Source organism: Globicephala melas, chromosome 5 (genome assembly GCF_963455315.2).
Source record: "Globicephala melas chromosome 5, mGloMel1.2, whole genome shotgun sequence".
NCBI lineage: Eukaryota > Metazoa > Chordata > Mammalia > Artiodactyla > Delphinidae > Globicephala > Globicephala melas.
In genome coordinates, this window is record NC_083318.1 from 122,303,479 (window position 1) to 122,328,214 (window position 24,736).

Below are 24,736 nucleotides of genomic sequence, written 5' to 3' on the forward strand. Positions count from 1 at the left end.
ACAGTCAGTAAAGAACAATTTCATACTTGCTAGACATCCCTGTAATAGATTACATAGGACATTTGGTTGATTTCAGTTAGAACCCACAAGCCTCCTCCACCCCCAACACTCTCTCTTCATCTTAGAGCCTCTTCTCTCTACCCTCAAGTGTGGTTTCCGTATGACTAGGGAATAGACACTAAAAATATTTCTGGAATGACGTGACCCACTCTTACCCCATCCAGGAAAGGAATAAGGCTTCACAAGAAACAGCACATGCTTTCCTTTCATTTCTGGGAGTCCCGGGGTCGGCCTACAGATGCTGCTCCTTCCGTGGCCGATGGCATTCAGACTCCTAGCTGCCGATGGTGCCAGGCAAACAACTGGACAGAACAGCTCAGCTACGGGAAGCTGGCCACGGTCTCGGCCGGAGCCGCAGCCCCCTGGCCACAGACCACCTCTGCCGCCCCATCCAGGAGCCTTCCTTCCTCCCTCAGCCTCGCCCGGGCCCCGCCACAGGGGCTGAAGAACCGGAAGCTGGTGGCAGCCACGGCAGTGGTGCCTATAGCCTTGGGGCCAATCCAGGCACGTGGGACCCTGCTTCGGGCTACTCTGCAGCCCCTCCAGGGCCAGGGAGGGGCCCGGGACCGCCCCGGTGCTCCCCATTGTCTTCTCCTGTCACTGAAACCTAGGCGAGGGCTCAGAATGGAAGGCGCCCCTCCTGAGCTGAATCTGCAGGCCAGACCGAAGGAGGTCAGGGAGGGGGTGAGCGGAGCTCAAGATCGCCAGGAGCTCAAGCAGCAGCTGCGGCCACTTCTCAAGCCATCGGCCTCCTCGCAGCGAGAAGAGAAATACGTGGAGATGCGCACTTCAGCTGGAGTGCAGAGGGACAGTCCCCGGACCATGAGACTTACTCTGGAGCAGCGCCCGGGGGATCAGAGGGGCTCTAGCAGCCCCAAGGAGAAAGCCCAAGACGAAGCCGGCAGCCAAGAGTGTGAGGCTCCAGCCCCCCAGAAGAATCCTGCCTCCCTGGAAGCCTCCGGACCCCAGTTCTCCGGCACTGATGAGGGCAGTAGCCTCTCGTCTCCCTCCTCCGCCCTGGTGGACAAAGCAGAGGAAGGTGGCCTTTCCAAGACGGGTGATACCACCACATCCACGGGGGCTCTGGCCACCTCGTCCTCACTGTTAGACTTTGAGAGTGACAGTGGTGAGAACGCAGTGAGCTGCCAGCCCAAGGGAGGAGAAGAAGGGGAAAAACCAGGAGGAGGAGAGAGAACCGAGTGCAGAGACATGATTGCCAAGTCTCAGGGCAGCAGGGACCCCCCCCAGAATCAGGAGGCTCACTACATCACCACCCACGAGATCCAGCTGAGCGAGGTAGAGCAGGACACGGATTTCGACGTGGGCCTGGCCTCCCGCTGGGATTTCGAGGACAACAACGTGATCTACTCATTCGTGGACTATGCTTCCTTTGGTGGCAGCGACGAGACCCCAGAGGACGTCACCACGCCGAGCGAAGAGGACGATGACAACAGCTGCTACCTCAGCACCGCTCCCAGCACCGACGCCACCCGGACACCCAGCCCCACCGACAGTGACCCCGCCCGCCCCAGCGCGGGCAGCAGCGGTGGCGACACCAGCAGCACGGAAGTGGGCAGCGGCCCCTCGGACAGCAACCCCACTCCCCCAGCCACGGGGCCTGGCACTGCCACCCCGTGTGAGCCCTTGCTGCAGCCGCTGGAGGCAGCCTCAGCCGTCGCAAGCAGCTGCGGGAGTGCAGCAGGCCAGATCCTCCTATCAATCAAACAGACTTCCCGGGCTATAAATGAGCCTAGCAACGTGTGTGCAAAGCAAAACATTATTTACGCTGCCAAGCATGAAGGCGACATGAGCCTCCGCGTCTCTACAGCTGCTGAACACAATTCAAGTTCACTGAAGCAAGACCCGGCTGCAGCCGTGGCTCAGGACCATGCGAAGAAATTCATCGCCGTCCCTGCTCGCCTGCAAACGCGGTGCGGGGCCGTCCGGGCGAAGGAGCTGGTGGACTCCTCCAGCGGGGCCTCCAGTGCCGTGAGCGAGCTGGACGACGCCGACAAAGAGGTGCGTAACCTGACCTCCCGGGCCTTCCGGAGCCTCGCTTACCCCTACTTTGAGGCTCTGAACATCAGTTCCCGGGAGTCCTCGTCGCTCTCCGAAGTCGGCTTTGGGCGCTGGTCGGCCTTCCTGGACTTGAAATGCGCAGGCGTTGGAGCCAGGGTGGAACAGAGTCTCCTCAGGAGCAGCGCTGCCTCTATGGCTGCGGGTCTGAGGAAGGGCAGTGGGGCCAGGACGACCGCAGACCAGCTCTACATCCAGTCCAAGAAGTCCCAGACCAAGGCCTTGGAGTTCGTGGTCAGCAAAGTCGAGGGGGAGATCAAACACGTGGAGACACCTCTGTGTTTCCAGAAGCAGGTCCAGTCGGGCTCCCACGTGGTCACCCTTCTCGAGCCTCTGAATTTACGCAGTGAGAGCAAAGCCAGCTCCGCCGCGGGGCCCTGCAGGGCCACCAAAGGCCCCAGCAAGGGCCCCGGGTCAGTGTACACGGATGATGGCTCGGAGACCTCTGAGGGCAGCAGGCTTGCCTCCCGAGCTGACGGCCCCCAGAAGAAGTCCAAGTTTGCTTCCAGTCTGCTCAAAAACGTCATCTCCAAGAAGATGCAGCGGGAACATGAGTTCAAAATGGAGAGGGGAGAAGTCAGTGACACATCCCACCATAACCTCTCCAGCACCTCCAAGGAGACGGAGGGCCCTCCCCCCGGGGGTGAGAAGCAGCGGGAGAAGGGCCTGCAGAGGCAGAGTTCTCGCCACTCGGAGGCCGGCTCTGAGTACACGGTGGTCAGCGTGTCTGATGCAGGTGGGGAGGGGTCCGTAGCTGGGTCTAAATCCCCAGTTTTCAAAGCCAGTGCCCCTCGGGAGAGCCATGCAGGCTCCGGCCGGAATTTCGCTGATGGACCCCCGGTAGAAGTGTGTGAAATCAAAAAGAGTGCGTCAGAGACTGTCAAGAGCATCTTCCTCCGCAGTCAGAACAGTGCATTCCGGTCATGGAAGGAGAAGGAGGCGGACAAGCGGGAAGAAAAGGCCCCCATCGGGAAGCTGAAACTCCCCAAAGGGGGCGACTGGAGGGCTGATCTCGGGGAGATCTCTGCCAGTAAGTCCACCATCATGTCTCGCCTCTTTGTCCCCAACATCCAGCAGACACCCAAGGACAAGCAGCCGGGCAAGCAGGCCACCAAGCACCCCGCTGCCCAGGCCACCTCCACAGCAGTGGTCAGGCCCAAGGCTCCCGAGATCAAGATCCGGCTGGGAAGCGTGCAGCAGCCGGGCTCGGACTTCAACATCGCCAAGTTGCTCACACCCAAACTGGCCAGTGGCGGCGCCTCGAACCTCTTCAAGACCACTGAGGACAACAGCAGGGCACAGCAGAAACTCTTCCGGGGGGACAACCTGGAAAAAGTGCCCCAGTTCCAGGTGAGAGATGTCAGGGACAAGTCCAAGGCCCAAGGCCCCCTCCACCAGGTAAGAGATGTCCGGAAACTCATCAAAGCGTCAGGGGACAGCAGTGACAAGGGCAGCGTTACCCCAGAGCAGGGGCTGACCGGGCCCAAACCCAGGCCGCTGGCTCCTGCAGCTGGTGGCTCGGAATCCCTGTCCCCCATGGTGATTACATGCCAGGCTGTGGTGAACCAGAGGGAAGACGGCACAGACCGAGAGCCCAGGGATAACGTGGGCATGGAGGGCAGCAGCAGGGCCTTGAATTCCTCCTCGCCGGAAGGGACAGTCTTGGTTCACAGGGCATCTGGCAGGCTGCCCGTGGCCACCATCGCTCCCAATAAGCCTGAGCAGGGCTCGTACCTGCCCGTGCTCAAGATCGTCTCCAAGCCTCAGAAGACCCCAGAGAAGGCCAAGGAGGAGGAGGTCAAGGAGGAAGGAAGAGGCCCCAAGACATCTCGCAATGCTCTGGAGAAGCTGACGGCGGCTGTGAGGTCCATGGAAGAGCTGTACAGCTTCAACAGGAACGAGTGGAAGCGGAAAAGCGACCCCTTGCCCCTGATGACCGACAGCCACGTCCTGTCGCTCATCGCCAGTGAGGAGAGAGAAGGGGCCGGGGGTGCTGAGCGGGACCCCGACAAGTTGGCCAAACGGGTGGGTGGGGCGGAAGAGCGGGGCGCCGGGCACAAAGGCGCAGGTGTGGTCCTGCGAGGGGGCCCCATAGAGCGTCTGCAGCGGAGGAACTCCAACCCGAGCGCCGAGAGTGTGTCCGCCCGCGCGGCCGCCTTTGAGAACCTGGCCAGGGAGAGGCCCCGGTCCCTCTATATCCCCCCGGTGCACAAGGATGTGGACAGAACCCAGCCCCTGCCGCCGCTCCCCAGCCACCGGAACGTGCTCACAGTGAGCGCCAGCAGCACCCAGAAAACTGGGGGTGTCGCTGGCAAGTTCCCACAAGGCCCCGCTGCAGAGAGCCCTTTGGCGGCAAAGGGCATCAAATCGCAGGGACTCCGGTCTCTCAAGATCTCTCCGGCCACTCGGGCATCTCTCGAAGAGGTGACCAACAGGAAGAATGGCAGCCATCTGGAAAAGAGCCACAGCGACTGCGAGAATTACCTGACCATCCCCGTTAAAGGGAGCTCTGCAGCTGGGGAGCTTCCAGGCAGGCCTGGGGCGGGGAGGGAGGCCCCTCCCTCCTCAGCCACCACTCTCTGCAGCTTGCCCCCGCTGAGTGCCCGCAGTCAGGTCCCCAGTAGCCCCAAAGGCTCTCAGGTCAGCGGAACCAGCCGGCCAGCTTGGCGCACCAAGCCTGACGACCCCCGGGGCACGGTAGCTGCCCCCGCAGAGCCACAGAGCCCCGAGCATCCCCCCACCACGATCTACCACCAGCAGCTGCTGCCCTTCACCCTCCAGGGGGCCCAGCCCCAGGTCCTCTGCTTCTCCCCACCAGGCATGCCTGCCCCGGCACCTGTGGGCCCAGCTCCGGTCCCCACAGACCCCTTCCAGCAGCCGCAGCCTCCGCAGACCCAGCGCAAGATGCTCCTGGATGTGACAACCGGCCAGTACTATCTGGTGGACACACCAGTACAGCCCATGACCCGGAGACTGTTTGACCCCGAGACGGGGCAGTATGTGGACGTGCCCATGACCTCCCAGCAGCAGGCTGTGGCTCCCATGTCCCTCCCCGGGCCTCCCTTGGCCCTGAGTCCGGGGGCCTACGGCCCCGCCTACATGATCTACCCCGGGTTTCTGCCCACGGTGCTGCCCGCCAATGCCCTGCAGCCCACGCCAATTGCTCACACTCCAAGGGGCGCCGAGCTCTCCCCCGTGGCAGCAGAGCCCCCCAGCAAAGAGGCAGCTGCATCTTTCACCGAGGCCCCTTACTTCATGTCCTCCGGTCAGTCTCCCACCTCCTCCTCTGCCCCAGCGGCCACATCCCAGCTGGTGGGGGCCAAGGGCTTTGCCCAGCTGCATGGCAAGCCTGTCATCAGCATCACTTCGCAGCCCCTGGGGCCGCGGATCATCGCCCCCCCCTCCTTTGACGGCACCACCATGAGCTTCGTGGTGGAACACAGATGATGGGCGGCCACCAGAAAGCAGAAGGGCGCAGCTGCTGGTGAGTGGACATCACTTCGATAATCACGTTTAAGGGATTAACAGCAGTCCTATTTCTTTGTGTTTGAAGGGGCAGACTTACAGCAGCGGAGGCTGTCTCTAGAAATGGGCATTTCGGAAGAACAGAGCAAAAACTGCATCCGTATTATTAAGGAGCTAATTTTCTTGCCCACTCCTCAGTCCCACAGCTGGCCTTTCCCCTTTGACCTTTTCAAATTGCCTGAGTGTTTTTCCCACAGTGAGTGGGAGAGGGAGGTGAACCCTGGATCTCTCAGGTTAGCCTTGGGTGAAGACTGGCAGGGGGAAGCAATAAAAACCCGGTCTGGATTTTGTGGAGTGAGCGAGCTCCACTCTATTCTTAGCAACCCCAGTGACAGGCACGAAAATCCTTGGGGACACCGTTACTCTGGTTACTCCTCAGAGTAAAGAGAGTCAAAGACTGACATTTTCTTGTTAGGAGGTTTTCTAAAATCTACAGAAAGGCTTCTCTCCCTCCACCACATCTTCCTCTTGGAGTTTCTTATACAAAAAGGCTGTATTTTTAAGCTCTTGTTTTTGTTTTCAGACCATCAGAATACTTTTTCTTAGGTGAGTCCAGTCTTTAAGGTATTTTACATACACACACACACACACACTCGGCTTGACCTCCAGGGGAGGAGGAGATTCTGGGCCTGCAGTGACTCCTGAAATGGAGCTGCTGTGTTTGATCCAGTTCATTCAGACTGAATCCACTAGGCTCTGCTGCTGATTCCTACAAGGCACTCATTTTCCTATCTGCATTCTCTCCCTTCAGAAAAGAATCAACTCCCCCTTGCCCCCACTAAAGGAAATCAGATGAAGCAGACGTAGATCCTGACACCCAAGTTAATTCAGATTCACTGACAGGAATCCTGGCTGTAACTACAGTCCATGGAACTTGATAGGAAAGGTGAGCTCGGGTTTTCCGAACCAGGACACTTCAGGTCAAAAACATAAGACAGGGGCAACCTTCAGATACAGCACAAAGCTGCCAGCCCTGTGGGGAGAAATTTACCCTCTCATTCTCCTGTCCTCTTCACATGAGGAAGGGTTGACATCATAAATGCTTTCTAAGGAGGTTCACTCCTTGGTAAGATCATACTGAACCTTTATTTTTAGGAGAGGAGCCCTTTCTATGCTTGTATGAAAGAAATAAGCCATTCCTCTCTCTTCTGTGCTTAAAAGAAACAGGAACATGGTTTCTTTCTTCAAGGAAAGAGCCTTAAATTAGGAAGTAGGATCATTAGATCAGAGTCCCAGCGTCTTCTCACCGGCTGTGTGTTCTTAGACATGCAAACTCTCTAGCACACATGACACTCATGTGTCAGTAATCTCTACTCCTCAGAATGTATCTGAATGCCAGATGATACAATAGTGTATTGAAAAATATAAAACCTCTCCGAATTAAGGGATGGTTACTATGCATTACATTTCTTGGACTGCAAGAAATGTCATGCATAGTAACATTTCTTAGGCCACTGTTCAAAAATCCTTGGCTCTTTCTGCAAGAATTCAGGTGAAAGCACAAGCCTCATTTTACTTGCAATCTAGAAACAGATGATTTCCTTTCCAAGAATTTGCAACGGGCCCTATGTAATGACCACAAATACAGAGGGGAGGGAAGATTAAATATAAATAATGTACCTATTGTTCGGTGTAGAAAATAAAGAAATAGGCATGTGGAAGAGGGGCAGATTTAGAGAATTCATTTTGTAGAAGGAAAAGAGTAGCCTCTAGATAAAAGCATTTTCATCTTCTGGACAGGTGGGATGTTTACCTACGGCTCTCTGGGAGCAGCTAATCCTGCGAGGCCTTCGTGTGGGCTGTGCAGGTGCAGAGCAAGGGGAAGGGAGGACAGGGCCCAGAGGAGGGAGGAACCGGGCACACGCTCGAATCGTGTCCCTGTAGCAGCTGCCTTTGGCCTTTCTCCTGTCTGATGAGCCTGGAGAGATTAGGCCTGGAGTTGTTTCCATCAGACACAAATACAAATCAGAGTTTTCTGTATGGGAGATTTGAACAGTGATTTCTTTGAAAGCTTTCCCTTCTTTAACCTTTATTTTAGTCCACAGTCCTAAAGATAGAAAGCAAAAGACTAGTCAGGAGCTAGTTATTAGCTTTTTGTGTACAGGCAAAAATCTAATTACCCAAATTCAGATAATAATTGAAATTATTATAAAAATCCTTCAAAACTCACCATCCTGAAAGTTCTATGCCACTTTCCAAAGAAAAGTCAGATACATAAAAAAGAAGTGTATAGTTCTTTTCCTTGTGTGAAAAAAATTTAAACACGGTTCAGATATATCAAAAATTACATTGTACACCCCCATCCATCAGTTGCTGTTCATACGGATGGTCAGTGTGAGAAGGCTTGGAAGCTGTTTTCAGTTTGAGATTTCCTTTGAAAACCAGACTTACTCCAGAGTTTTTCCTTGCGGTAGGGTAGGGTTTTATGTGCCCCTTTTAACTAGAAGTCACATAAATGGTTTGATCCAAGCACGGCATTTCACAGAGAAGAAAACTGGGGCTTAGAAAGAAATGGTTTTGCTGAGGTCCCCAGAGAGTGAGAGAGCCAGGATGGGCCTGGCTCCCAGCTCCTGGACCACGCCATGCGCTGTTTGTTTGTTGGTAGGAGGCATGAAAAGCAAGAAGGAGGACAGAGAAGGGCAGTGGATCTGCTCTGCCTCTCCAGACATTTGTGAAATGAATATTTGAACAAAAAGCACTAATTCCATCATTCATTCAACAAACGTGAATTACATGTTTACACTCCGCCAGGCACAGTGTACTCTGCAGTGAGGCTATAAAGCCACACGTGACCTGGTACCGTCCCACAGTCCAGGAGCCAGCTGGAGGACACAGACCGTACATGCAGAACTGCAAAACCAGTGTTCAAGTCCTGTCTTAACCTTTAAGATTCCTTCCAGCTCAAATAATAAGTATTTCATCATCTATTTTTAGCTGCACGTTGTAACAGGGAGCCTTTCTTTCTCCCCTGTGTAGATTTGAGCATAGCCAGCTGCTGCTACTCTCGGATTATTCTGTTATGAATTTTCCTCTAGTTTTGCTTTCATAGGTAGGGTCTTCCCTACTTCTCTTCCTCCTGTGGTGAAAATTGCAGTGCTCCTCAAACTTTGCCAGGTCACAACCCATCTCAGAAGATAAGTAGTAATATTACGTATTTTGTTTGTATTTAGTAATGACATCACACATTGTGATAAATGGACCAGGCTTTTCCCAGCCGGTGGCGCAGTGGCCGGAAAGTCACAACAGGAACCCATTGATAACACACCAGTGTGCTGAGCACAACAGTTCAAAAATTCACAACTCTCTCCGTTTTTGTTAGGCCTTTTCTGTTTTAGGCCTTTGTTATTTGTTCATTTTAGTTTTGAAAGTTCCTTCTCCACAGGACCTTTGATGCCTTTTCTGATGAGAGTTTTTTGTTTTCTGTCATTCGAGACATGTAGCTGTATTTTTCCTTCCCTAACATATTCACTTTCATGCTTTCTCCTGCCCAGCCACTTAGATACCATATTTTTGTTTTAAAATTTGAGACTTGATACTAAATACCGTTTACAAGGGCATAAAGATAAATGTGTAAGAATAACAACAGAAAACTTTAATTTGCACCATGCCTGCTACCCAGTAGGTATTACAATTATTTTGTTTCCTTTGAATGTCTATTCTTTTTTCTGTAAAATGTTACCCATTTGTTTCTTCATTTCTGAGTGTGCTTTATGTTGTTCCTGCATCGTTGGTCTTTCTTTTCTTCTCACCCCCTCAGAGTCATTTCTACCCCCTGAGTTAAGTGACCCTTCTTAAGTCACAGTGTCCCTCTGGGGCAGAGTTGGGACTCAAAACCTAAATCATCCCAGACCAGAGTCTATTTTCCATTTGCTTCTTTCTTCCTGCTTCCCAGTCCCCTTCTCTTTTTCTCCCCAGGGCCACTCTTCTTTCTGGTCCTCCATCTTGGGGTCGGGCCCACAGTTTACTTCCCTTCTTTTCTTCCCTTGCCTTTTATTTGAGAATTTACTTTCTGTTCTTTGCTATTTTTTTTTTTTAATTCCTTATTGTGGTTTCTCCTTTCCCATTCACTTGAAGTTGATTTAGTTTAAAGCCCCACTTTGCTTTTTTCCTTCTCCTCCCTTTTCTGTTTGGAGTCTGTTGTCACCACAGACTGGACAGCTTCAAGGGCAGGCTTGAAGCTGCGGCTCCTTCACCTGCGTTCTCTGCAGCCTTGTGCACGAGGCCAGGTGATGGACGAGGCTGCTGGCTGCAGGCTGCAAGCTCGACATTTCATTTCCAGCTCATCCCATGATTACGTTCTTGAGTCAATTCATTTATATCTATATTTTTCCTAATTTGATTGTGGCTTCCTCTCCTGATTATTATATATAGCTGCTGTTTTATTTTATTATCTTCCTCGTGTCTTTTTTTTGCCATTTCTTTTCTCCCTTTCTCTTTTCTTGGATGGTAGCTTTCCCCATTCTTATTATTTTGTGCCTTTCTCTACAATTTTATTGCCTTATATTTTCTTTTCAACTCTCTACAAAATTAATAAAAAAATGAAAAGTAATGTGTATTAATCATTTATTATCTACTAAGATTTAACATGGTGCTACTTGATTCTTTAAACGAGTGGGTACTATTCTTATCCCTATTTAACAAATGAAAAAATAACTTGTCCCAGATTAAGAGATCAGCTGAAATCCAGGCCCTTCAAGCTTGGGGGCCCATGCTCTTATTGATGACCCCTAGTTTGCCCACTTTCTCCCTCTCTGCCCTCCCCGTCTCAGTTCCTTGTTGTGAATTGTCCTTCTTCCCTTATTTGGGAAAAAAGAGGGAGGGAATAAGGTAAGAATTTGACCCTGAACCTGGCGATGTCTAGCGTATACTAAGCCTCCGTATGTGTTTTTCTTTTGATTAAAGTTTAGCTCTCCTATGTCCCAAAGAGAAACAGTTCCAGCACTTCTAGGGGCTGTGGCTCCCAGTGTGTGTGTGGTCCGTAATAATTTTGTGTGTATGTGGGGATGGGCGAGTGTGGTCTGTCACCTGAGCGTGGGATCCCACTGGATACTGATGGGCTCATGACTTTCAGTCTAAGAGAAACAGTGTGGCTTTGACTAAAACCCAGGTATCTGCACCATGAAGTCAGGCAGCCCTGGCGCAAAATCTTCCTCCTCTGGACAAGTGACTTGCCCTCTCTGGACCTCAGTTTCCTCAACTGTAAAATGGGGATACCTCTCAGGAACGTCGTGAAGATTGAATGGTAAAATCACTGCAAAGGATGTGGCACAAAGTCCATGGCATGTAGTAAGAGTTCTATCTCCCTTGGAGACTAGAAGCTCGTCAATGCCTCAGAAGCCCCTCATCTCTCAGGGCCCTCCACCAAGGCAGAAAGTCAGCCTTTATTCCTGTAGACTCTCAGGACAGCACCAGAGACCCGTACCCAGGATTGCTTGATATTTCCCCAAACCAGAGGTCATGCCCACAGCTCTGCAGTCCCCTTTGGGCTGCCTGATCCCCTGGGTCAGGCCAGTTGGCTGTGGTCGGGGTCCTCTAGTATGCCCCACGGCTTTCCAGCATGTTACACAACTCTGGGCATAGTTGGCCAGCTGCATGTGGTGATTTTCCTCTCAGTCTGGGCACAGACCTCTGTGGAGCAAAGGAAAATCTGACCCAACATCCCTGCTGAACTCTGTCATGTGTTCCGGTCCTAAAATCATGGGAAGTCATCCAGGCCAAACTGCCCGGTGACACAGTGCAGTCACTCCTCTCCCTTTACTGACTTCTTCGTGACCCTCTGCTAGGTTGAACCGGCAATTTTTATTATTTCATCCTTAATAGGAATTGGAGCATTTTATTACTTTCAAAGTTTAAAACAAAATTCTTCGAAAGTTAATATAAGCGGAAGCAGTATCCTGCAAAAGAATGAAAAGGCCGTATCTGGACTGTGGATCCCCAAAAATGACCCCAGCAGCTGGTAGAAACAGATTTCTCCTCCATTCCTCAGACTGCTCTCCCCATCCTGTACTGTTTTTTCTCTCTCACTGTTTCTCTCTCTCTCTCTCTGTCCCCCTTCTGCTCAGAGAGTCCTTGCAAACCTTGCTTCACGATGGAATTCAGCTTGAGTTGTCACTAGATCCTTGCATCCACATTAAAACTTTTCTTCTTAGTCTATTTTCTTCTCCTCCCCCTTGTAATTATATATTTTTTTCCTGTTGCTACTCCGTGTGTCCTAAGGTAAAAAAAACTTTTAAACTTCTTTAGCAAATGAGAAGTTTCCAAACCCACAACTGTCCCTTTCCTCTTGAAAGTCATTTCTCGGTATAAAACACAAAAGAGTAAAATCAACAAACTTGAAATATATACACATGAGCTATTCTCTAAACCCATAATTATTCTTATAGACTTCTTTTTCCTTAAGTATATACTTAACACAGGTCAGTTTCTAGAGGGCAGGATTAAAATATCCTTTGCCACAGTACTCTGCATATAATTGATTAGATAGCTGTTATTTGATACTTCTTAGAAGTTACTTTTCACATGATAGAGTCTTCTAATCCCTAACAAATACTACCTGTAGGCCACTCTATTTCTGTCTTCATAATATCACGTTCAAATATCAACTCCCAAAGGTTAATTTAAAAATGTTCTTTAGGCAAAGTTCTAATAGATATATAGAGAGAAAGAGATTAACAGAAAGAAAGGGCTAATTTTCAGTAAGCTTTTGAACATGTCAATGCTTGTCTTAGAATGGATTTAACTAAGTTATAGGCTCTAACCAGTATATCTCATTTTAAACAAAATGCGCAATATGAATTTCCACATAATTTAAGTAGTGACCATTCACTTTAGAGTATAGAGTTTATTCATTTAACTAGATTAATAACTCATGGTAAATTTCAAATGTTTCAATTTAGTTTAAATATCATTTTTGTATATTTTAGGAACATATCGGTTATACTATTTTATCTCTGTTATGGATGGTTTCAGTAAAACTAAATATTTAACTCTAAAATCATTTTTGAATGGTTGACTGTATTTAATTCAAGTTTCAAAGAGAGGGTTCCACGAGGCAATTTCTTAAAGTCAGTAGGATGTGTCTAGTAGGTTCAGAAACACACTCACCAAACATATTTTAAAATGTGAACTTCATCATTATTCACACTGAAATTAGCCAAATAGTTAAATAAAATGTATTTTGTCATTTTTCTTCCTTCTTTAAGAGCGAGATTTACTAACAATCTTTTCCTTGATTATGTTTGTTTATAGGAGTAAGACAGAAAGATGGACGAATCTTCTTGAATCAGAAGGCTGCATTGTAACAGCACTAAGAATTTATCTGGAAACCTTCCTCTACATATGTTATTCTTAGTTTTTGCTTCTATAAACCAAGTGTGTAAGTTCCTATATTTTCTGAATGACCCTGTTAAGACAGCTTGTGTTATTTTAGTTTTACAAAGCTGATTGAATGGTTGCACTTTTCCTGTGTAAAACTATTTCTTTTTATACTTTAATACAGAATATAAGCTTTCCCTTCATCTTTCCCTCCTGCATTTGTGACTAGGCAAACAATCTCTTACATGTTCTCATAGTTCAGTCAAAACATACAACAGAGTAGGATTGGTTCTGTTGTAAACCGAATGAGCAAATCAGTAATTTGCATCACAAATCTCCCTGCAGAATCTTGGAATATATCAGGGCTGGCTGGCAGAGTTGTAGCACTTGTTTGGATTTAAATATGATGGGTCTGCATTTTGCATCATGCCTAGTCATTCTCTTGGTTATGTTTTACATGTTCTTTTATTGGGTTTAGCACGATTTCAAATGTGATTGTGAAAAGGTGGTTTTAACTTTTGTGCCTTGTTTTAACTTTCCCATTGGTACAATGCTATGACACTATTTGTTGCCGTAAAATAGAATGGCTTGAAAGACTAAAGAGCCAGTGGTTGCATTTAAAGTTAAGTTCTTAGTTTCAGAAAGGTATAAAATATCTACTTCCCTCAGAATCCAACCTCTGCTATGAGTGTATAGGATTATTTTTCTTCTTCAATGATCCCTCCTTAGTTGCACACTCCTGTCTCTCACAGATTATTTGGAGTCTGAAGAGTGACCTGTTTGGGGCAGTGGAGTAGAAAGTAAACACTGATTTGGTGGCTCCGATTATCTCCAGCCCTAGCCATACCCATAGCAGTTGACCTAGGTTTATATCATTTGCTCTTTATGGTTTTTAGAGATGTCGAGAATCTAAATCACAGAATCTTTCCTTGACATTCAGTACTGCCTCAGTTGTCGTCCAGTTCTGAAGGTTATTTTAATGAGTGTTCATGGTGAGTTTTGAAGAGTTGATTGAACAGATAAATATTTAGCTCATCATAATAACGAGTCAATATATATTCAACAAATGTTACGTTGGAATATTTCTTTACTTTTTAAAACGATAACTTGAAGGTTCTCCCAGACTTTTTTTTTTTAAAGGAATCTCCTCTTATTTACTTATTTGTTCAAAGATAAAGCATTCTGGTAATTTTTTTAAAGCCTTATTTTGATTTTAATGATCATCAGTATTGGTTTCTGCTTAAAACAGCTTCTGGAAACCACAGAATTTTATACTACTCATAACTGAAGGTGTGAGTAGAAAAACTAAGAGACTGATTTTTGTATGATTTGTGTAATCTCATTACTTTGTATTTATGCTTTCCATCTCAGTTGGACTCTTTAAAAAAAAACACCTCAATTTCACATTCAGGAACTTCCTTAAAGGGACCTTACTCTGAAAAGAAGTTCTGTTGGGTAAAAGGAAAGGTTTGAGGCAGGAATAGTCAGCTCTGGTCACAATTCAATCAGTCATTGGGCTGATGAGCTATGACATGAAGCGATAGCCTCTCTGAGACATGGAACATGAAATATGAAACAGTCTCTGTGTTTGGAAAAGATGCCCTTGTGCTATATTGGGGAAAGCGTTATTCCTTTGTCATAGAGGTCTTCTCACCCAAGTACATCAACAGATTCACCCCAGAGCTTGCTTGATTTTTCACCACTGGGAAACTTCTCTTACAGCATCAGCCCTTCCTCATTTTCAGTAGAGATGTGCTGGGTAAGAGGTCACTTAATATTGAAATAAGAAAGTAGACTCAATCAAAGATCTTAAGCTTAGAATACTTAAAGCAGCACCGTGAAATCTCACGTATTTGAACACATCTTGTGAAACTCAGATAGGATTTGGCAGGTAGAAGCAGAATTGATAAAACTGTTTTAGAATGACATGTATATATAATATCATGTATATATAATATCATGTAATATCATGTATATATAATATATACACGATAAGTATATATTATATGTGCATGACTTTTAGGAAAACCCAGTGCTCGTGTCAAGTAGTCAACGGATTGCCAGGTCTTCAAAATGAGAGACATCTCCTTTCCTAGAACATGTGGTAGAGTTCTTACCTACCAAGGGTCTGGGAAGCCCATAAGCTATTTATCGCTATTTATCATGATTTATCACCAGCAGATCTGAGCCTTAAATTCTCACATTGAGGTAAACTAGGACAGAAACTTGGAAAGAAAGGAGAACTTTTCATTTGTCGGTTCTATCAGAGAGGCCGTGTCCTCTGAGAAGCTGCTGTGGATGTAGTAAATGTCCAAGTGGTTAAAATGTGACTTTACAATAGTATTCTATGAACGCCATATCATCTACTGTTAATTTTATGGCTTTCCATTTCATCAAGCCATAAGAAAGCAAATCAAACCTGCCGGGCCATTTACCACCTCGAGTGATAGCGAGGAACATTTTTAAAAACATGAGGTAAATCTAAATCCTCATTTTCATTGTTTTATTATTTCTTGAGTTTGAATTGATATTTGAATAAAACAGTTGTGCCCTTCCTTTTTCAACCCAAGTTAAGTAGGAAAAACCAAGAGTCTATGAAGCCTTCCGACCCATAAAACTATTACCCTACCAGTGTCCTTTTAGCTGCTGAACTACTCTTTTAGGGCTCATGTACACAAAACCATTACTAAAGCATGTAGCATTTCCTATACAGTGCCTGGAGCTTGAATCTAATTAGCATTGCAGAGTCTGGCTTTCGCCGTTTCCTCTCAGGGTTACATGTGTGACTCAGTTTTCCAGATGAATCACAGGGCATTGTGTGTAGAAATCTTGATCCATTTCCTATTTTTCCCTGTTGGTTAAATGGTAAGGTTGAAATATGCCCCATTTGAATTGTTTTTGGAAAACTGAACAAATTTGTAACCCGTACGAAAATCTAAGTCAACAGAATGTATTTTTCTTAAAAAGCACTCACTGAAATTGCCCTCAGGATGAAATGAAGCCCAGATATGCAGTTCGTGACTTAACATATCGGTTCTCTGTATGTCTGCCTGTGTCTCCGTATGTCTGTATGTGTATGGCTCTCTGGATATCATTGAGTAAGTAAGCTAAAACAAATGACACTTTGACATCTTTATGATAAATCTTAAATGTTAACACACATTTCAAATCCATCCTTATATCACTAGAAAATATCTAGCGATATAAGTTTCTTAATTTCAGATTTAACTTCATCATTCTAGCCTCTTAAAGAGATTTAATGCATTTTAATTATTTTCATATTTCATAGAAACGGAAGTCAGTGTTTGCTGCAAACTGAATGCTCATGCTACCTGAAATAATACTTTGGAGTGCAGGACAGTGTTGATTCTTAAGTAGATTGACTATAATCTCATGATAAGTATATATTATATGTGCATGAAAAAACACATTCAGTAATAGTCTCTGTTTAAAAACTATCACGGTATACATTTTCCAATGTGGTGCTTGAGGAGTTTCATTCTACAGTTTACAAGGTGTAGGTTTGCACCCCAAATTCTCAGGGTATGCTGTTTTACCCAAATACTTGAAAGAAAAAGGTGCCCTGTATTTTATCAGTACTGTTGAGGGGAAAAATTATGTGTAGGTTTGTTTTACAAAACTACTTATAAAAATCAACTTCACAAATTGTGTTAGACTTTTACATAATTCCTAAGGAAGTATACATATAGATATGATACATATTTTCAAGAGACTGTTTCTATATTCTTAACTAACTTCTGGGTCCTAAGTAGACCTCACAGGTGCATAAAATCATTAATAAAGCATGTAGCATTTGCTAAATCGTACCTTGAGCTTGAATCTAATTGGAATTGCAGACTCTGGTCCTTGGGGGGAAAAAAAAGTGTCCGTCTGTGTCACATGTCATTACAAGGCCCAGGGGAGGATTCTGAAAATTGGACTCATTTGTATGCCCCTTGTCTCAGAAGAGAACTAAATGTTCACAGTAGCATTTGTAAGCTGTTAACATTCTTGTTTTATGTTGCAGCTAGAGCATATTATTAGTTATTTTCCTATTTGATTCATAATGGTGCAGAATAAAACATACACACACACACAACCCGTCGAATTTGATTTCTTTTTAAAAGTTTCCTACTTGCTTTTTATAAGCTGGTATTAATGGCAAAAAGTGCTATCCAGGGCTCCCTGAAATTACTTATCATCCCTGTATCTTTTTCTAGCAGGTGGTCCTTTCTTTTTCTCCCCCTTTGAAGATGTAGGTTTCTATATTTACATTGAAGTCATCTTATTGTACAGTAAAGACAGTGATGGTTGAAGAGAATGTGAAGACTGAGGAAGTTAGGTCCCAAACAGAGGAGAGTAAATTGTGTGGTAAATGGAGAAAGACATTGGATAACGCTGAATTATACCCCTGACTATGAAAAAAGCCAGTGGGAAATGGAAAGAACATGAACATTTAAACTGCTCTCAAGATAGAAATCTTGGTGGAAGAGTTCCTACTTGAGGTCTGATGTGATTCAATTATGGAATGCAGTGAGCATGGCCACTGTGACTGTGAATCCAGCCCAAAAGCTCTGAGAATTACTTTGTCAGTGGATTGCATGTGGAGAAAACTACTTAGACAAGGACTCTGTGAGACTGACTAGCTTACTTACCTTTAATTGCCAGCATTTGTGATTGTGCGATCTTGTGTAATGGTCTTTTATTTTGACTCTTTTTGAAAAAAAAAAAAAGTGTTGTTGTTGTTGTTTTTCCAGTAAAAGTAAATGCAAAGAAAACATGCATTCTTTCTCTTTATTTTAACTCAGAAAAAAGCTTTGGACATTTTCATTTTCTTCTGTCTTCTAACTTAAATCCTTCCTTTAACTAAAATACTCTATTATAATGTTTCACATCCAGGTTGTATTAGTTTCTCTTGCTGTGGGAACCACAAACTTAGTGGCTTAAGACAACACAAATTTATTATTTTACAGTTCTGGAGGTCAGAGTCTGGTATGGTCTCTCCCTGTACCCGGAGTATTTCACCTGATCAACCGAAGGTATCTAACTGCTTACATTTTTAAGTAGCATTGTGAGGGGCACCTACCAAGTTGAGAGATGCTCCATTGACACCAAAGAGCAACCCAGACGAGTGTCCCTGAGGGTCCACACTGAGGCCCAGCAGAGTAATTGTGGTCTGGCCCCTTCAAAACCTAAATATCTGAAGCACACATTTGGAGACCCACTGCACAGGATCAGTACTGTAAAATGTCAAGCACTAGTTGAAGTCACTAGAAACCTTAAGATTGAAGCCCCCAAGAGACTTGAAACCACATTCCACAAGAACATACAGATCCAGAATCCCTTACATATGTCCAGGGTGTGGGGGGTGTAGGGCAAGAAATTAAGTTGAGGGCTGTTCTAGGCCTTGTATTTTCCTGACTCACCTCTGGCTTCCAGCTCTTGTTTCCAGTGAATTCTCAAATTCCATTCTTCCATTTTGCCTCAAGTGTGCATTCCTTTACTCTGCATTGCATTGCCCCAGCAGGCTTCATTGCAGGACACCCATCCCGTCCTGAGTATTCCAGACTTGAGACTGTATATGTGTGTCAGGGTTTTGCCGAAGGCTTAGGGTACATGGGATGGAGATTAGCAGGTGCTTCACCCGAAGCAGCCAGCTGCATTAGCAAACACCTTAAACCTGAGCACTGGCATTCCTGTTCTTATACAGTCCCCTGCCATCTCTGGCACTAGGTAATTTTGCTGGTTGTTGAGTTCATTTGTGCTTTAGCCATCCTGCCAATGGCTAGAACCCTCTCCCTCTCTTCATCGTCTGCTTCCTCTGCTCCTTAGCTTGCTGGCTCAGAATCTTCTAATTTCCTATTATTTCTTTTCTTTTATTTTTTTTTGTTTGTTTGTTTTTTGCGGTACGCAGGCCCGTTGTGGAGCACAGGCTCCGGACGCACAGGCTCAGCGGCCATGGCTCACGGGCCCAGCCGCTCCGAGTCATGTGGGATCCTCCCGGACCGGGGCACGAACCTGCGTCCCCTGCATCGGCAGGCGGACTCTCAACCACTGCGCCACCAGGGAAGCCCCCTATTATTTCTTATATAGAGCAATTTAACCACCTAACAAAGCCCTGCTAAAGCAGATCCACGGCACTATGTCCAGAACCATTGCTCTAGTTATGTAGCTGAGTAACAATCCACCCCAAAACTTAATGGCTTAAAAAACACAAAAATCATTTGTTTAACTTGTGAGTCTGCAAATTGGGCAGAGCTCGGCATGGAAGTTTTGGCTCTGCTTCAGAAGGCAGCGTGACTTCCAGGGACAATCTACTCACATGACTAGAACGCTGATGATAGCTATCAGCTGAGAGTTCAGTTGGAGCCAGCCAAGGGCCTCAGTTCCTCTTCAGCTGGGCCTCTCCTTGGGCTGCTTGGGCTTCCTCAGAACATGGTGGCTGGGTTCCAACCATGAGTATCCAAGAGACAGGAGCAGATGCTGCCCACTTCTCACGGCCTAGTTCAGGAAGTGACACAGCATCATTTTTAGCATCCTCTGTTTGACAAACAATCACAGAACCCAGATTCAGTGGGCAGGAACACAGTCCCAGCTCTCAGTGGAAAGTGTCAAATAATTTGGAAACTTGTTTTAACCCCCATCCTCATTAAGGGGTGTTTGTAAACAGATACTTTTTTATAAAGGAGTTTTAAAGTTAGTTCTTAGATTAGTGTAGTCTCGGTCAAAGATTTTAGAAAGAATCTAGAATGAGAATGGTCTATACAAGATTTGTTGGGCATGCTTTTTGTGTGTGTTAGGAGTATGCTGGAATCTCAGAGGGCAGAATTTCACTGCTGTATTTCCAGCATGGAGGGAATCAATGTTGTTGAGGAATGAATGAATGCCTGCTATATGCCAGGTGCTCTGATTCATGAAGAGGTTCGGATTTCAGGAAGCCTTTAAACATGGTGAGAATGCCTGATACGCTGATGAAGCTCTCCAGTGTAAGCCTTGTCAAATGCACAGAGATTGAAAGAGGAAACTGGCCAGCGGCCACAAAGAGGAGATCCATGCCAGCGACCCAGCATGGGACAGGCAGGGAGCAAAGAGGGCTAGGTGTGAAGAGAACCAGAAAACCAGCGCAATAGCAAGAGACTGAAAAAGAAAAAGCTGTTTAGTTGTGTAGGGAGCAGGGAGCTGCTGAAAGGCAATAAGGGGCAGAGTGTATGGAGAAGTAGTGTGGACTCAACCCTTTGGCAGCAAGTTTATCCAACAGAAGTGGTGTGAAAAGACAGTCATCCAAGACACAGCAAAATCGTATATATATTTTTCATGCTCCTTGAAGTTACAAGGCAATCAACAGATTGTCCCTTGAGTGTAATCTTCCCTGAAGGCTTATATACCTTCAGTACTACTGGATAGAGAGGGAAAACAAGTTTTATTATACACATATGTATATTCCACACAAACACACATTAGATGCAATATTGCAGAATAACATTATTACATATAATATGTGACATACTATGTATTATTATAAAGAGAGAATTGTGAGATAATATATATTACCCCTACCCTGTAGTTGTATTCAAGAAATATTAACTACTACAATATACCTCTCCATTATAACATTTCTGCTCCTGAAAACTTCAAGTTCATTCTTATACAGGGTGTTTAAAAATACTCAAACCATTTCTTGGGATATCTCCTGTTTATAAAAATAGTGAATGTTCTTTGAAGGATATTTAGAAAATGTTAAAATTTCTAAAAACTGAAAAGTAGGGAAAATTCTTAATCACTAAACAAAAGGCCTCCAGAAATAAATACTTGCAAGTGTATTTGATACTTTACCTGCTATTTTGTAGTCTATTTTTTCTTCATAAATTTATAAACCTACCTCCTTATCTTCCAGTATTCTTAAAGGAATGATTTTTAACAGCTATATCTTAAATTTCTTTATATGGCTGTATCATAACATGTTTAATCAATCTCATATTTTTAAGTACTTAGTTTTTATGGTTTGGGGCTATGAAAATAAATGCTGCAATGAACATCTGGACACAAATCTTTCCAAGCATCTCTGATGATTTCCTTGAGATAAAGTCCTCTGGGTAGAGTTACTGAATGAAAGGACATAAACATTCTTAAAACTTTTCACACAGATGTCTCCCCACCATCCACCCTGAAACATGCAAACACCTCACTTAGAAACTTTATATTTTAGCACTTTTATTCAATTATCCTGACGACTGAGGGATGAGAAGCTCCTTGTGATTTGCTGAAATACATATTTCCCTGCCCAAAATACAAACTCTTACTTTCAACCCCCCAACAATCCCCCCAAATACACACACACACACACACACACACACACACACTGCTTACAAACTTTAGGAGAGACCGGTGGTCTTCTTATGACTTTAAGTGTCTTCCTTTTTCTCAAGAGCAAGGCTCTCAAAGTGTGACCGCCATCAACGGTGTGCGCTTTACTTGGGAAACCTCACCTGTTTCAATGCAAATCCTCAGCACACTTCAGGCCAATTGAATCCAAAATGGGTAGGAGGGGCAGCAATCTATGCTTTAACAAGCCCTCCAGGTGATTCTTCTGCACACAATTTTGAGACCCGCTGCTCTGGACCCCAGGGCGCTGGCAACCACCAGCTGACCTCTTTCTTGGAGGGAAGCCAAAAGGCTGATGTCCTGACTGGAAAACTATGCTCTGCGCCCATCACGTTAGTGTACTCATCCCCAGAGAGATATTCCCCTCCCACCCTCGTTTTCCTCGATGAGTTTTTTGTTTTTTGTTTTTGTTTTTTTCGGTACGCGGGCCTCTCACTGTTGTGGCCTCTCCCGTTGCAGAGCACAGGCTCCGGACGCGCAGGTTCAGCAGCCATGGCTCACGGGCCCAGCCGCTCCGCGGCACGTGAGATCCTCCTGGACCGGGGCACGAACCCGTGTCCCCTGCATTGGCAGGCGGATTCTTAACCACTGCGCCACCAGGGAAGTGCCAAACCTGGATCTTAAATGCATAGATGTTTCTCCCTCTATCTTCCATCTGAAGTATTTTGTAATTAAGAAAAATATTTTATAAAAAAATTGTGTTTTGACCAGGAGCTTTTATGAAATCATGTTTATTTTATTAAATTGCTAATCATAAGAAAAGAAATATTGCTTTTCTTCCTTTTTGGCAAAGTTAATCTAGCCCTTATTGTTTGTTCCTTTATTTTTTTTCTTTTGAGGAAAACGTTAGAGCACTGGGCCATGAGGGACATTGCTTCACTATGGAGGCTCTGACAGACAGCAGGCTCTGTCTGCTTCAAATGTCTCCTTGGCCACTGAAGGCAGTCTGAGCATCCTGAAAGTTACAAATGTACTGACATCCCTGGGGAATAGCTCAGTAGTTACTGAACACCGGCTGTGCTATGTGGAGGATACTAAGGACATATACGTGGCCCTGAGCTTGAGAAGCTCACCCTTCATTTGGGAAAATAGGATATCTACATAATAAAAGAAAATTTTAATGACATAAGGAAAGAGAGAAGGGCAGGTTGGTATGGTTAATTCACAAGTGGTGGTATATGTAATAAGTGTACCTGGGAAGCAGGTGGCTCAGTAGCTGGCAGCTTCCATGCATAGGAAATGCAGCGGAAGCTGGGCTTGGGAAGACTCATTTGGGCAGAAGGGCAGGTGGAAGGATGAGAGCCAAGGAACCGGAACAGCCGAATGTTGGTGTGTTTGGAGAGTGCACGTGGCAGGAACAGGAGGTGTGCTCTTTGTGAAGACTAGTGCACATGAGGCTGGAATAAAATGTTGAACTTGAGTGGGGAGAAGAAATTGACTTCCAGGCTTAGGAGCTTAGACTGGATCCTGGGTAGGTAGTGTAGGACAATGGTTACATGCTTAAACTCTAGAGGGAGACTCCAGGGTTAAATCCTGACTCTGCTCTCCACCAGCTGTGCGATCTTAAACAAGTCACTGAATATCTCTGTCCTTCAGTTCTCCATACACAAAAGGTGTATAATAACAGTTTCTACCTTGTTTTGAGAATGAAACGATTGGATACCTATGAAGTGCCTAGAGCAGTACATGTTGCCTAACAGGTGTAATATAAAATGTTGAGTAAAAAGGGTAGAGGGAGACTGTGGAAGACTTTGGTTAAGCACAAATAATTCCAATTTTTAGGAATTGTCTTCTCATCCCGTAAGTGCTTTGTATTCACCAAGGCCCCTAAGATTTTATTAAAGAGCTGACGTCTTCCTCCCTAATTGGGGAATATATTAGACCATGTCCACTCTTAAGCAACTCTTTGTTTCTCAATAATTTGATTCATCTCACACTGAAATCTTACTCATGACTGTGTTTACATGGTTGATCTTCAGGCAGATTGAGTGGAAGAAGTATACAGAAGTGGGGATAGGTACCTCAAAACAGAATGGAGGTGACTCACTTTCACCAACAAAAGAATCAGGTAATTTAAACCTAAAGCCTATTCTGAAAAGAGAACGTCCAAACTTTTACATGTAATCCTAGATTATGGCAGGAATCTTTCTAGTAAAAACAGAAGGATGAAAATAGCATACAGGTTTATGTGCTGTTCCAAGTCAGCTGTGAATAAAGTAAACTTTTATTAATAGGAGGGTAGCAAAGGATGACTAACTCATTCTAGCTTAACTGTAATCCCATTATGGAAGGTAAATGGTTACCTAAAGTACCTCCAATGGTGGACTTTTTATTGATATCAATTTTTATGTTCTTCTATAATCTCATCAAATAGCATATGCAGTTGTGCGGTAGGCTCTCTGAGAATGTGAACAGTCTGCACACTCAAGCTGAAGACAAACAGACCTGACTCCATCTGGGGGTCTGAGATGTCCTGGACAGTAAAGGAAGCTGATGCACAAAGAAGCCAATGCTGGTGAAACGGTAGATGAAGAGAGGTAAAGAAATCATACGGCCTCCTTCAAATTTCACCTCCTTGATGCTTTTTTCTTTATCTGTCTCCTCTTTATGCTCTCTTAGGATTGTGAACATGCTGCTTTTACAACATTTATTCATTGTACTAAAATTATTTGTAGTTGTATTGTTTTCCCTAATTCACTGAGTTTCTTGAGTTGAGGCAACCCATCTAAATTTTTTTAACCTAGTATATCTCTTGATCCTAATAGACTCTCCACGTTGCAAGATGATTAATTAAAGAAATTAATAAATTGTAGAGGAGAACCCATCATATAAACCGGGGCTAGATTTCTTCCATTTTCTCCTGCAAACCCCTCTCTACCCTTTCCATCTTTGTGGATAGTCTGGGTCCATAGAAACTCTTGCCCCCTGCCTTGTGGCTGGTCTCGGCCAATGGGTACCATAGGCAGGAGATCCAAGGGAGAAAAGAAAGTGAAGTCAGAATGTTTGTTTCCCTGGTTCCCTCCGGTGGAGGTGGTGAGGGCTGCTTGTGTCCCTTAATCCAAGGCCATCGGTCCACATGGCTTAGGCTCTTTGGGTTCCAGTGATCTCCCTTGACCTTTCCTTCTCCCTGTTGTTATGAGCCTGGAGGTGCTGTATCACCCTTGAGGTTTCCTTATATCCTGCCCTTATCTTTCTAAGGTTTATTAAGCTCTTCTCAAGTTACCCAGTTTGGATGTGCCATCAGTTTTATGCAGTGGCCCTGTTTCCTACAGGGATCCTGACAGAGAAAAAGAAAGAGACAGTGAGGGTGAAGGTGACTAAGAACACGCAGAAGTTTAGACACAGAGATGATATCCTGCTCCAGTCCTGAAGAAGGATA

At 45.4% G+C, this 24,736-nt stretch overlaps 1 protein-coding gene across 1 annotated transcript; it reads left to right on the plus strand.

The window, feature by feature from the left end:
• The first annotated feature begins 255 nt into the window (after positions 1-255).
• On the plus strand, positions 256-13,112 carry C5H4orf54 (chromosome 5 C4orf54 homolog). Its single transcript, XM_030865612.2, has 2 exons — positions 256-5,620; positions 12,910-13,112. Exon 1 carries the CDS (start codon positions 256-258, stop codon positions 5,581-5,583), a length of 5,328 nt encoding a protein of 1,775 aa, XP_030721472.1. The 3' UTR covers positions 5,584-5,620; positions 12,910-13,112.
• Positions 13,113-24,736: the final 11,624 nt, after the last annotated feature.